The sequence below is a fragment of the Cloeon dipterum genome, chromosome 2 (genome assembly GCF_949628265.1).
Source record: "Cloeon dipterum chromosome 2, ieCloDipt1.1, whole genome shotgun sequence".
Taxonomy (NCBI): Eukaryota; Metazoa; Arthropoda; class Insecta; order Ephemeroptera; family Baetidae; genus Cloeon; species Cloeon dipterum.
Genome location: NC_088787.1, coordinates 25,383,251 through 25,396,139, shown reverse-complemented (window position 1 = coordinate 25,396,139; position 12,889 = coordinate 25,383,251). Strand labels below are relative to the sequence as shown.

At 38.3% G+C, this 12,889-nt stretch overlaps 3 protein-coding genes across 5 annotated transcripts; 2 read left to right on the top strand and 1 right to left on the bottom strand.

The window, feature by feature from the left end:
• The first annotated feature begins 225 nt into the window (after positions 1-225).
• LOC135937718 (protein brambleberry-like) lies at positions 226-4,045 on the top strand. 2 transcript variants are annotated; one of them, XM_065480921.1, is made up of 10 exons: positions 226-389; positions 537-816; positions 880-1,261; positions 1,481-1,703; positions 1,765-1,881; positions 1,943-2,122; positions 2,172-2,519; positions 2,581-2,690; positions 3,105-3,166; positions 3,226-4,045. In XM_065480921.1, the coding sequence occupies exons 1-10, from the start codon at positions 374-376 to the stop codon at positions 3,347-3,349; spliced, it is 1,842 nt and encodes a 613-aa protein (XP_065336993.1). In that variant the 5' UTR covers positions 226-373; the 3' UTR covers positions 3,350-4,045. The 2 variants fall into 2 exon arrangements, with proteins under 2 accessions (XP_065336993.1, XP_065336994.1); XM_065480922.1 differs by having other exon boundaries at positions 232-470.
• LOC135937727 (protein SCO1 homolog, mitochondrial) lies at positions 3,535-4,778 on the bottom strand. Its single transcript, XM_065480934.1, has 5 exons — positions 4,543-4,778; positions 4,326-4,485; positions 4,075-4,272; positions 3,807-4,012; positions 3,535-3,747 (listed from the first exon to the last, which is right to left on the bottom strand). The coding sequence occupies exons 1-5, from the start codon at positions 4,657-4,659 to the stop codon at positions 3,598-3,600; spliced, it is 831 nt and encodes a 276-aa protein (XP_065337006.1). The 5' UTR covers positions 4,660-4,778; the 3' UTR covers positions 3,535-3,597.
• A 239-nt stretch (positions 4,779-5,017) lies between these two features.
• Positions 5,018-12,774, top strand: LOC135937720 (organic cation transporter protein-like). 2 transcript variants are annotated; one of them, XM_065480926.1, is made up of 10 exons: positions 5,018-5,313; positions 9,077-9,463; positions 10,090-10,193; positions 10,543-10,697; positions 10,754-10,922; positions 11,007-11,237; positions 11,292-11,506; positions 12,028-12,209; positions 12,266-12,402; positions 12,453-12,774. In XM_065480926.1, exons 2-10 carry the CDS (start codon positions 9,086-9,088, stop codon positions 12,496-12,498), a joined length of 1,617 nt encoding a protein of 538 aa, XP_065336998.1. In that variant the 5' UTR covers positions 5,018-5,313; positions 9,077-9,085; the 3' UTR covers positions 12,499-12,774. The 2 variants fall into 2 exon arrangements, with proteins under 2 accessions (XP_065336998.1, XP_065336997.1); XM_065480925.1 differs by lacking the exon at positions 5,018-5,313 and adding an exon at positions 8,922-9,019.
• The last annotated feature ends 115 nt before the right edge of the window (positions 12,775-12,889 follow it).

Sequence of the window (12,889 nt, the reverse complement as noted above, 5' to 3'; positions counted from 1 at the left end):
ACTCGACGATCTGGGAGCCGCGGCAAGTTTGAAAACTTTTGAATCTGGCGCTTTTTGCATTGTTTGTTGAGGTCAATCTTTACTATGGTTGCTTAACATTTATTAGAGGAAGCGCTGCTCGCCATTGTTTGACTTGCTAATTTGATTAGAATTTAAATCTCCCGGTAAAATTAATGGGTTTAATGCGCAGCTCTGCTCTCTCTCTGCTCTTCGATGTGGGAAACAGGGAGATTATGGTTTTGTTTGTTTATTCTTATCTAGACGTATTATCTACTGGTCGATCAGCTGCTTTTATGGTGTTTTATTAGAAATTTGCTTGCAGATGATGTTCAATTTCAAAATGTAATGTGTCAGTTCGAAAAATGGCTAATTTATGAATGGGCGAACTGGTAAATAATATGATACACATCACATCAAATAATTGACTAGAGTACAACTTGCATTGCAAAATTGTTCCTTTGATTTGCCATGTGAGTTTAGCAATTTCTGTGCTATTTGAGATCTGAAAGCTATTTCAATCTGTTTCCCAACTCTAGGTGAGCATCGTCGCTCTGAGCTGTTGCAGTACAAAAATTGGCACAACACAAACAAGAGGACACAAGCCACCATGCATCAACGTTTCTTGCTCGTATTTTACTTTCTAAGTGTCACCACATTTCTGCCCTTGACAGCAACCTTTTCCATTGCTGACTGGATCTGGAAGCAAAAGGATGATTTAGCGGCCAGCTACTTGGCAATGATTAACAGTGGTCATATTAACCACGAAAAGATTGAGCTCCCTGAAGTGCCTTTCGAGACCTCATCAAAAGATGAAAGGTAAAATATTTCCATTCATCGGCAATACTTTGAGGAACTTACTTTGTGCATTGCAAATCACAGATTCCTCCAAGAAGCCCAGTATTTTGGTTTGTCTCTGTCTTCGCCTCTAGAGAAATGTCAGCAGTCCATCGTGTTCAAATTGAAATCCTCCTGCTCTTCTTTGACTGAAGAACAACTTGGCTTATTCAGTGTTGAGTTGCTGAACTGTCAACTGAAGTATGAAGGGCGATATGAGTTCCAGTGCACAGAGCCTATGTCTCTGAGGGCTTGCACCAGCAGCATGGACCAGGAGACTTGGAACTCTTACCAGTTAATGAATAACCGCGCTCGATCCCTGTGCGTGGCTCTTAGAACAGCCCAGTTCAACGCCATGACAGAAATGACCATCAACAAACTTATGGCATCCACCAAAGGGCACATTGAATCGCTGCAGGCTCTCAAGGTGTGTAAAATTAAAGAAGCATGCTAAAATTATATGATCTCATCCGAGTCTTGACTTGAAGCTTAATAATTTTTGGAAGGTTTTGGAACCAATCTGTCCCCAAAAACTTCAGTGGAAAATCCAGCTTTTATTATTCGATCTTCATAACGTTTCATTTCATTAGAAAAATATTTTCTCAGTCAATGTGATCTATCTGAATTTAGTTATTAATTTTTGTAGGCTGAGCAAGAAACTATGAGTACAAGTACAGATGAGCTGGTGAACAAACTGAACCTGGAGCAAAGCAACTTTCTGCACAAGCAGCTGATGCTGAAGAAACTACAGATGCAAACTGAGCATTTCGTGAGGAACAGACTACGAGACTTGGCCTACGAAAGATCCCTAGTCTCGTCAATCCAAAGACAGCTTACTGCAACTGCAAACATGGTCAGCAAGAAGCTGTGTATGGGAATGCTTTTCCATTGAATGCACGTTTTGTTAAAAGTTGGCTGCATTTGTCTTAGTTGATGCCAATGATGAAATAGAGAAACGCAATGGTGAGTGGGAAAATCACCACAACAGACTTGTGGATGATACGAATAAGCTTCACAAGTGGGTGAAAGAAATTTGGCAAGAAATTGGTCAGTCAAAAGAACACTCCTTGCAATTAAATTCTCATTCATTCATTTTTATTTTGTGTAGAAAGAGGAACGGAAAAAATGAAAAGTCAACATGCTTCTACGCTGCAACTCAACGAGGCAACACTGCAGAGTCTGCAGGCAATCAACGCTTCCGTATTGTACTTCCAAAACTTATTTTCAACGACGCACAGAGAAATTAACACAAGACTGACTACTATTGTAGAAACCCTTGGAGGGTCAGGTAAAAGTGAGGGACAAAAGTCGATTACACTTTTAATTTTTTTTTTTAGATAATTACATCAACGCCATCACGCATTTCGGATACCTATTCCTATCTATGCTGCTCATCGCCTTTGTCGGCGCTCCTTATTACACGAAGGTGATCCTGATTCTGCTGCTTTCGCTCAACATATCCATACTCACCACCAACGTCGCGGAGGCTCCTGTCATTCCACTGCCTGCTGTGACGTTCCTCATTGTTTTTGGCACTTTGGTGTTCAAAACTATTGGCTTCATAATCCAGCTGATCAAAACGTGGACCAAACAGTCAAGCCATACCGTGAGGCCTGTGCCTATGAAAGGTTCCTTCTCGCGATTCAAGAATTTAGAGCTGTGGACTAAACTTGCGCCTTTTCTTGGTAAATGAAATTCGTGCGTAAATATACACAACTTGTTAAGTGGTATGATCTTCTTTTGTAGGTTATGACGCAGCGAAAAGAGATTACGTCAGGCAGGTCCAGGACGATGACGACTCATCTAGTGACAGTGACAGTGGACTTGCGGAAGAGTCTGAGCATGTTGTAGCACCAGTGAGTACAAATCCCAAATAATTACTGGCCAGATTTTAGAATTTTGGTCGAAACTCAATTTAATTCAGTTAAAATTTTGTAGAATTTAATTTAAAGTCTTCTCGAGTGCACACGAGTTAAAAACTTTGAGATTTTGTGGTTTAAATTTTGCGTGGTTAGTTGTTGCATCAAAGAATTAATAAAATTTGTTGAGTTCTTAATTTTGGTGGTTATCCCACAGTAAAAAGTATTGACGTCACACCAGCCAACAATTTGTAATTTGTGGTTTATTTGTGGCCTCTAGATTTCATTTTCTCGGGTATACGCTGTTCAAAGCAAGTTATGACGCAAAAGATCTATATTAAACTATTTTAAATTGAAGGAATGTCAAGATAATTTTATTAAATACTCAAACCGCGACAATTTCTTTTCCAGCTTGTGAGCCGCCAACCAAACTTGGTGAGGAGATCTTCCGTTTCTTCACGGCAGTCTCAAAAGTAATTAATTACTCTGTTTAACGTATAATTTGTGTTTTCACATCGAATATTTCTCTCAGCTCTACACCATCACGCGCAGGAACCCCTACCAGACCACTCTGCAGCGCAACTTGCGTAAACGGACAACCTTGCAGGATGTTCGCAACCACATCCCAAGGTACTTGTTCTCGACACAGTTCCTAGCCAATCGTGTACTCAAATCAAAGGAACTATAATTGTTGTTGTACAATTTCATATATATTTTGTTTAGATTTTAGATCATATTTTGCTGAACTTAATATTCTATGTCAGTGTTTTCAATGTCTTATTACTGGACAGTAAATTATAGAAAAGCCAGGGTGACTCATTGCAATTAAAAATCCTTGATATTTCAGGCAAATTTAAGCAGTCTATATTTTTCAATTTTGATACAAATAAATGCTAGCAGATGATCAGAACCAGCCTGGATTATTCATCCTATCGTACTTGGTCGCGTGGATCTTGACGCTGTTGAATATTTCTTCAACATTTCTGTTCTGACCAAAGTAGTCCACAAATTCCCCATCAGGGTTCACTAAGTACATGATAATCGTGTGGTCCACCTGAAAATGACAAATAAATGTAAAATATAAATCTTCCCTGAAAAATATTTAGTTCTTACGATATAATCATTCTCTTGATCTCTGGGACCGGCACTTGAATACACACGGTACGCCTTGCAAACTTCATCAATCTCCACTCGGTTGCCCGTGAGTCCCAAGAGCCGTGGCGAGAACTCGGCAGTGTACTTTCCAACAACCTCAGGTGTGTCTCTTTCGGGATCAACAGAGATGAAAATTGGCTGCACCTTTAATTTGTTGTCCTTGTCTTAAAATCAAATAAAATTCATTTAAATTTAAATATTTGGCAGTTTTTTTTTTTGTAATTACCAAGCTTGTTGACAATTTCAACCATTTTCTCAATTTCATCAGGGCAAATGTCTGGGCAGTGGGTGAAGCCAAAGTAAATGAGGCACCACTGGCCAAGGAAGTCGTCCGAACTGCGAATTCTGCCCTTGCAATCCTTCAGCTTAAACTTTCCACCAATGGAGATCTTGCCAAGCGCGCGCTTCCTCTCTCTTGCTATGGCTGTAGGAAACGCCAATCATTTTAATATTATTAAAACCTAATGAAAAACAAACCAAGTTCTTTCTCTCGTTTGACGTACAACATGAAGGCAAGCAATCCTCCTCCGACTACTGTTGTGATCCCGAGGGTTTTCCACGTGATTATTCCCTTTGCCTTGGGTTTGTTCATCTTAGGGGGCTCCACATTTCTATTGAGAGAAGTGGTGTTGAAAAGCTGTAAAAAATAAAATTTACATGATGTTACGCAAGCATTTATTTTATTTTGCCTTACCCGGTTAAGTCGAATTTGTGTTTTTGCATTGTGCGGTACTATGATGCAACCCCTGTTAGCCGTTTGTGAAAATAACGAGTCGAAAATCAACCTTCCACACATGCCAAATCTTCCCATTTTTAAGCTGACCTTCCTGTTCGTTTTATCTTATTCAAATACTGTGGTATATTTTTAGAAAAATGCCGTAGATACAACAAGATGCATAAAATTTTGAGCCTCGATCACGCCTTTAACATCTGGAAGGGGCGTAGCCGCAATAGCCGCATCACACTGCAGAGACAAGGGGGTGTGTCAGTAGTGGTAGCGAAAGGGTTGCAAACTAAAGTCCTGAGGGTTTATTTTCGTTCTCAGGCGTGCGATTCTTAAGGGAACTTTGTTTAAGTCATCAAAATCCGCGTGTCGGTCAAAGAAGATTCGACCTGATACACTGCTAGCCACGAAGTTCTCTTCCTCTCTCGTGACTCTGGGCTTACACTGCACTTCACCTATCAAATAAACGAGCCGGCTACCGTCTCCGCCTGGTCTCGCAGTCACTGTCAATATCGGCGGCGCCCGTATCAACATCAACTTAAACGGACAAACCAGCGGCGGCCGCGAAGCATCGCCAGAGGCAAAGCCTGGCTGTTAGTCAGACACGCGTGGCTCGTTAAATCTGATGGATTAATTTCGGGCAATACTGACAGGAAAGGATCCAAAAAAACTCTGAAAGTTAGCAAGGACCAGAAAGGACGGTCTTCCGTTTACTTCTTGTTTGGAAGAATAACATAAAAGGTTTGTTGACTGCTCCTCCTTTATATGCATTATAATGTGTGTATTTTTTTAAATCCTATTATGCATTTCATTGTTTGTTGCCGGTCTAGTTTTATTACATTATTAATTCCCTTGCGGTTTCAAAATTTGAATTTTAGCTTCATTTGAACATTAGAATTAAATTTGATCGGAAAACATTTTGTTTCAATATTATAGATATAAGTGAATTGCACAAACAGAATACATGCTGAAATATAAATCAATCATTCAATTCAGTTCTACGCACACGACGTGGCTGAAGTGTATACATATAATTTTTCCATCTATATATCCATTCAAACGCATATTATTATGCTATGCTAATGGGTTAATACATATATAAATATATTAATTTTTATTCATACGTACTCTAAATTTGTGTTTATTTAGTAATTTTTCAAATTTTCAATTAAATTATGTATTTAAGATTTGATATTTTAGCTGGTCAAGAAATTATCATACTCCTATAAAACGCAAACTAATTTTCTGCTGTAAAGCCATAGTTTTAAAACGTCCTGGTAGCGGTAAAATTGCGCATCGCTCGACAAACACTCAAATTTTCACTATCGAATTAATTGCCTTTTTTGCAACTAGGAAATACACGTTTGTTTATTAAGGAATGCGCAATTTTTCCGCTATCAAGACGAATTGCTGATTCAAAGTTCAAAATGTCAGGCGTCATCGTTAAGTCCAACAAGAGCGTATGGTCATGCCACTGATTAGCCCAACCAGCGAAATTGACTGACCTCAATAAGAGTGATCTTTATTTTATAACGGCCAGAAACGTCTCAATGGGCTATATTACATCCACTAAAATATATATTTTAATTGGTCGTGTATAGCACCACTGTCTCTCGCATTGAATTTGAAAAACTAGTTTCCTGTTGTATATTTGATTTCCTCACATTATCATTTCAAACAGGAAGAAACATTAAAAAAATTTTGACGCATCCGATTTGAAGCAGTGTATTAATAATTATTACTCTACACTTTTTACAGTAATATTTCTCGTAACAAACAAGTTTAAAAAGCTAGTGATTGAATCGATAATGTAGCCAGACGCACACAATTACTTGAGGCTGCTTCCTATTATGCTGCTCAAGAAGGTTGCGTAGGGATTGTGATAAGCACGCGACAAAGTCAGCCGATAGATATGCTTTTCTCACAAATAATCGCCTTCCTCCCCAGTGTTGTACAAACTAGATAACCCGCGTGACCGGCCACCACGTGCTACCGCAGTGAACAATTATTATTTTTATTTGTCGAACCGGTCTGCAACTTTGGAGTATTTTGCATTTCAAAACTGTACCTCGTCCCATCATTTTTATGCCATTTTTCTTTTATCAAATCGCGCTCAGTACACAACTGCAACTAACAAGATAAAAGTGTGGTTTGCTGTTCTTGGGAAACAATTAATGCTGCACAAAGAATCATATCTTTTATCGGTTCATTGATCTCTTTCGAGATGGGCAACCCCCTGATAGCGAGCAACTCGCGAAAACTCCGTGTCCCAATATCATCGCGAACGAATAACTCGGGCCTCATTGGAGGAAGTCCAGAAAGGACTAGCTCGTGTTTATGCCGGCGCATCGCATTCTTTTATTGAAACGCTAGGCATTCGTCCCGTGAAATTCATGCACGCATGCTGGAAAGAGTGCAAACCAGCAATTAGCGAGTCGGGAAGCTTTCGCAATCCTCCCAAAACCGGATGAGATCGTCATTGCAATGCAGGATAGTCAAATTAAAAGTAGGCGAAAATCAGCCCGCACTAGACCTCAAACATATCTCGGATTCTACATGCATAGCAGGTGCACGCAAAAAAATGCGTTCAACGGCTTGGTTCTTCATGGTCATTTGGAGAATTAGTTTCACGTATTTTTCGTATTTTTTTAGTTTAGTAAAACCCCCATTTTTATCATTTTTAGTCTAGTTCATTTTATTGTTACGCAAAGAAATTGTTTGATGGACTGAACGCTTTTAGACATTTTAAACGAACAAAAATTAAGAGCTTTTAGTTGAGGACACAATTGTAAGAAGCCAAGCGTTTATATATCAGTGCCTCAGAGCGTTTCGAATAGTTCAAAAACATTTACACAATGTTTTTTACTCTTCAAAGACAGCCAGAAATTTGATAATATACATACATAGGTAGTTGAATGTTGTAAAACAAGTTGCTCAGTCTTATCTTGGCGCGCTATTTTGCATGAGCTGCATGATTAATTAATATTTTGATGCTTGCAAGACTAACCAAGATAACTTTAAATCCGATTGGAAGGTCATCAAAGTGAATCAAATCTTTAATATGATATTTAGAAATATAAATTCATTCATCAGTGTGTATATGGCCTCACGGCTCACCAGTACTAGCTACGATTCAGTTGAAATTCATTCCATTTGGGTAAAATGATAGCGCTCTTTGAAAGTTCGCTAGAACTAAAAAGTGGATATTCGTTTCCGACAAATTTTTATCGCACCACTCAAAAAATTTGGTATTATTTGTTTTATAAAATCCCTCTTACAAGAATGCTAGTGATCAATTTATTAGTGTTTGGTACCGCCAAGCGATCACGATTTGCCAAAAGGGTGGAAAGTTGGCTAAAACACTAGACTATCTAGTATTATTTTTCTTTTTATCGGAAATAACTGAAACGAATAAAAATAGGACATTTACTATTGTACTATGCATAACTAAAATGTGCCTTCAACGAAAATCCCTTTCAATATCAATTCAGCATCACAGTACTACACAAAAAGCCCAAAAGGATATGACAGCAAAATTAAAAAAAAAACACCAGAATTTTTTAAACTGATAATAATGTAATGATATTTAACGGGGTTCTACTTTATAAATCAATAAACGTTAAGAAATGGCATTCTTAGATGCAAATTAATTTCACCATAGCTTTATAACCTTAGATTTTTTATGTTGAACATTTAAAGTAGCCAAATAGGATTTAAAAATTGCATTTTAAAATTCGAACATTAAAATTCAACCTTCAATAACTTTTGGGTGGCCTAAACGAGTCATTATCATTCTAAAAATGGAATAAATTAATGTTGTGGTTGATTTGGTTCAAAGAATCTCAACCTGCTATTTTACGGTTATTTACCATAAAAAAGCTATCAAAATCCGGACATATATTGTTGTTTTTCTCGGAAATACTCGGCCGTGGAAAAAACGTGATGGTAAATTGTTAAAATTTAGAAAAAGATGGGGCCACTGTTTAATTACAAGTTTAGGACACTTCTGATTCGATCTTAGATAGTTTGCTCTTGCCGCCATGCACTCTAAACTGAAATGATTTCACGGGTTAACTGAAAACAAAAATAGGCTCAGCCAATACGGTAGGAACACCTAGAAATATATTTTAAATTTCAACTTGAGGTCTTTTCCACTGTAATGTACTAAAGCAATTCGTGTTTCTAGTAAATGGCAATAAACATTTTCGCGTCAAGAGAGTAGAAGTAAAATTTGAACTTGTAAATGAGCAGTGGCGTCATCAGTTGGTTGCTTTGAACACTCATTTCTATGAAAGTGGACAATATTTATTGAAGTCTGAATAAGTAAACGCGAATGCACTGTGGGAAAAGAGAAACGCAAGCACGCTCGCACACTTTCATTTCATCTCGTGCTGACTGCGTGTCCAGTAAGATGGACCGCAAGTGCGGAGATGAAAAGAGCAAAAAAGTAAAAAGCGCATATCAAGCGACTGATTTACCTAACGCTGTTTTTTTTTGTGCGTAGGACGAGGAAATGGCATTCGACGAGCTACTGGTGCACCTGGGCGAATTCGGCCGTTACCAGAAGCGCATTTATCTTCTGCTCTGCCTGCCCGCGATCTCATGCGCGCTCCATAAGCTGGCCTGGGTTTTCCTGGCCGCCAGGGCGCCGCACCGCTGCTTGATGCCCTTCGAGTCCGCGGAAAACGCCACCTTTAAAAACATCGATGGCTTCCCAAGGAACATGACCCTTCCGATTGACTCGCTCACCGGAGACTGGTCCCAGTGCGAGCGGCTCGACTCCAACTTCACCGATGAATACTTTGAAGGAATGGTGCCTGCCACGAAGCACGTGCCCTGCGACAACTACGTCTTTGACCACTCCAAATACTTGTCCAGTGCTGTTTTTGAGGTAAATTTTTATTGAATTCTGCTTGATTTAGGAAACTCTGCGGTATTTTATTTCGTAAGAAAATCGTGTCATTTCCAAAGTCAATAAATGCACAGTTAAATTTCAGATCAGTTCTGAAATATACATTTTTAACAGAGTCTGAGTAAATTTCATTGGTGGATTATTTGTCTAATCTTTCGTTGACTCAGAAGACAGAAAAAATGTTAGTTAGAAAACCGTATAATTTTGAGCTCCCTAATTCACTTGAATTAAAAATTCATTTGTCTCCTCATTTAAAAATTTCAGAGTTTTTAATAATTTTGGTACAATTACCCTTTACCTCAAGAAAAATAAAATTTACTAACTGAAAATTTGGCATTCTTTTCATGAAATCTCGCACATCGCGATTATTTTCAAATATTTAAAAATATATGCATTTAAATCTGCCTCACATGTGACCGTCAGCAATATCCATTGTAAATTTCCTGAAATTTCGATAATCTTTAGCTTTAATTTTTTTAGGTACTGGGTCCCTCTTTAAATTAACAACATTTTAATGTCCTAGTTTATTGATTCCATTTCTGCAAGCAACATTAATTGAAGCAGTTAATAGATCAAATAAACAAAAACACCATATATCATTTCAGTGGAGTCTTGTTTGCGACAAGGCTTGGATCAGATCTGGCGCAGACACGATATTTATGCTCGGCGTGCTGATAGGCTCCATCCTGTTTGGCTACCTCTCTGACAGGTGAAATTCCATTCAATTAGATAATTGTGTCATACAAACAAGTTTCACTAGATGTTTGTTTGCAAGTCAAATTTAATTGAGAAGCTTGGAGCTTAACGGAACTTAATAACAGAGCTTAAAATTTTGCTTTGCACTAAGTAAGTAACTTCAACAAAAAACAAGAGATTTTTTAATGGAATAATTTTGAATAAAAACCATCCACCATTTTTATATTTGACTTTTTAATTAGCTATACTGATATTGTTTCGCAAAAATTGCAAATTAAAATATAACTGGAAAATCCTGTAAGCCGTAACTTGAATAAATCTCAGCATGCAATTTTGTGTATTTAAAAAAATGTTTTACTCAGATATGGCCGGCGACCAATTTTCTTCTTTTCGTTGGTACTTCAAGTGTCTAGCGGCATACTCGCTGGATTGGCTCCGGAGTATTTCAGTTTTGTGTTTGCTCGGATGACCATTGGAGCCACAACGTCTGGCGTTTTCTTAGTTGCATACGTTATCGGTAAGACTAACTTCTTATATAATTTAGTGAGTGAATTATTTTATTATATTTTTAAGGAATGGAAATGGTTGGACCCTCTAAGCGGTTTTACGCTGGTGTCGTGGTTCAGTATTTTTTCACCCTTGGCTACATGATGACTGCCCTTTTTGCTTACCTCATCACCGACTGGAGACAACTGCAAATCGCACTCTCACTGCCAGGACTGCTTTTCCTTCTGTATTGGTGGTAAGAATATTTTATTATAAATTTAAGTCTAGCTTGATAATTGAAAAAATGTGAGTTTTTATTTTTTTTACATCTTTTAACTAGGTTTGTGCCCGAGTCTGCCCGCTGGTTGCTTACTAAAGGTCGCGAGGAAGAAGCGAGGCAGGTGCTAAAGAACGCTGCAAAGGAGAACCAAGTGGATTTGCCAGACGAGATGCTGGACAAATTCCTTAATGAAGGCGATGAAAAGGTCAAGCCTGTCCAAACTGGCTCTCTGCTCGATCTGCTCCGCTACCCAAATCTCCGCCGCAAAACCTTCATTATTCTCTTCCTATGGTAAGCATGCAGCCTCAAAATTATTCCTTTTCTGATGTTCTTTCGTCGCTGCAGGTTTGTCAACAGCGGCTCCTACTATGGCTTGTCTTGGAACACGTCCAATCTTGGTGGCAACGACTACTTAAACTTCTTCATTTCGGGTGCCGTAGAAGTTCCTGCTTATACATTCCTCCTGTTTGCGCTGAATCGCTTCGGCCGCAAGCTGACTCTCTGCGGCTCCATGCTCGCTGGAGGCATTGCCCTCTTGCTCTCCGCTGTGGTCCCTAGCGGTGAGTTTCCTCTTTTGACTGCACAGCTCTTTAATAAGAAATAGTAAGCTGAAATCAACGTTCTTTGCTTCAAATCAAGCTCCTTTGAAAACGACTAAAAATGCAAGTAGTGGTCTCAATAAAATATTAACATGTCATCAGCAGAAATCCAAAAATGAGAGCTTTCACATAGAATTTTCAACTTCTTATCGATTTTTTTGATTGCGAGAGACTGACATTGAAAGATAAAAAAAATACTGGCACTATATTGGTAAAATAGTTTTGTTCATTTTCCCATTTTGTTACATTCTTCTAGGTATCATTTATTTTAATTTCCTATTCCTAACAATTAAGTTTACGATTTGTTTTACCTTTTTTTTCCTCAACTCTCAATTTCAAATCTAGACCTCCATTCAAAATTAAATTACTGTTTTTATTTTTCTCCTCATCCAAAATCTTATACAACTAGAATTTGTGCTCTGTAAAACAATCGATTTGATTTTTCTCCATTATTAACTTCAAACTAATCTTTGGATAACTAGGTGAGTCTTGGCTGCTGATCACACTCGCAATGTTTGGTAAAATGGCCATCACCGCCTCGTATGGAGCCGTCTACATATTTTCTGCCGAGCAATTCCCAACGGTAATTCGAAACGTGGCCATCGGAATCAGCTCTACTGCTGCACGTGTCGGAGGAATGCTGGCACCTTTCGTCAACCAGCTGGTAAAATTTTCCCTGCACCTATGAAAAGAAGAAATTCATTCTGAATTGATTCGCAGGCGGACATTTGGCGACCATTGCCTTTGATTTTAATTGGGGCACTGGCCTTCACCGCAGGATTAATGTCCCTACTTTTGCCGGAAACTTTAAACAAAAAGCTCCCAGAGACCATCGAAGATGGGGAGGATTTCGGAAAGTGAGTTGAAATTTTTTTAATGACACCTCGTAAACATCTTTTGTCTCTAGGAGAGCCAAAACGGAAGCAACCGACGGGAATAACGTGGAAATGTAATACTAGTCAAGACATTGTGTAAAGTGACCTCGTCATCGTCTTGATTTGCGGAGCCAAATATTTACAATGGACTATTTGTTACAGTTTTTCTTTATCTTGGACTTTTATATTTTACTTCTATATGTTCTGCACATTGATCTTTTCACTTTAGTGTGAATCTCATGATTTTTAATTGACATGATAATGCACTGTAGCTTTTGATATGGAATTTGGTCTTTGAAAATTGTATTTGCATGATTGAATTATAGAATAAATTAAGCTCGCCTTTATCATCCATATACTGAATTTTCACCAAAAACTAACTTTAGAAATAAATTTTAATCCAATGCACAAAAAAATTATCGCCTTGCACAAGATTTGCATAGTATGCAACCTGCACGACTCACGTTCG

What these genes read in the sequence shown, in the direction of transcription:
- LOC135937718 (XM_065480921.1), top strand. An exon ending in AATCGCTGCAGGCTCTCAAG is followed by an intron (nt 1,262 to 1,480) that starts GTGTGTAAAATT and finishes TAATTTTTGTAG; the next exon opens with GCTGAGCAAGAAACTATGAG. An exon ending in TCTTCACGGCAGTCTCAAAA is followed by an intron (nt 3,167 to 3,225) that starts GTAATTAATTAC and finishes TATTTCTCTCAG; the next exon opens with CTCTACACCATCACGCGCAG.
- LOC135937727 (XM_065480934.1), bottom strand. Translation starts at nt 4,659, where the DNA reads ATGGGAAGATTTGGCATGTGTGGAAGGTTGATTTTCGACTCGTTATTT. An exon ending in CAAACGAGAGAAAGAACTTG is followed by an intron (nt 4,273 to 4,325) that starts GTTTGTTTTTCA and finishes CGTTTCCTACAG; the next exon opens with CCATAGCAAGAGAGAGGAAG. An exon ending in TGAAATTGTCAACAAGCTTG is followed by an intron (nt 4,013 to 4,074) that starts GTAATTACAAAA and finishes TTTGATTTTAAG; the next exon opens with ACAAGGACAACAAATTAAAG.
- LOC135937720 (XM_065480925.1), top strand. Translation starts at nt 8,984, where the DNA reads ATGGACCGCAAGTGCGGAGATGAAAAGAGCAAAAAA. An exon ending in GAGATGAAAAGAGCAAAAAA is followed by an intron (nt 9,020 to 9,076) that starts GTAAAAAGCGCA and finishes TTTTGTGCGTAG; the next exon opens with GACGAGGAAATGGCATTCGA. An exon ending in CTTTTCCTTCTGTATTGGTG is followed by an intron (nt 10,923 to 11,006) that starts GTAAGAATATTT and finishes TCTTTTAACTAG; the next exon opens with GTTTGTGCCCGAGTCTGCCC.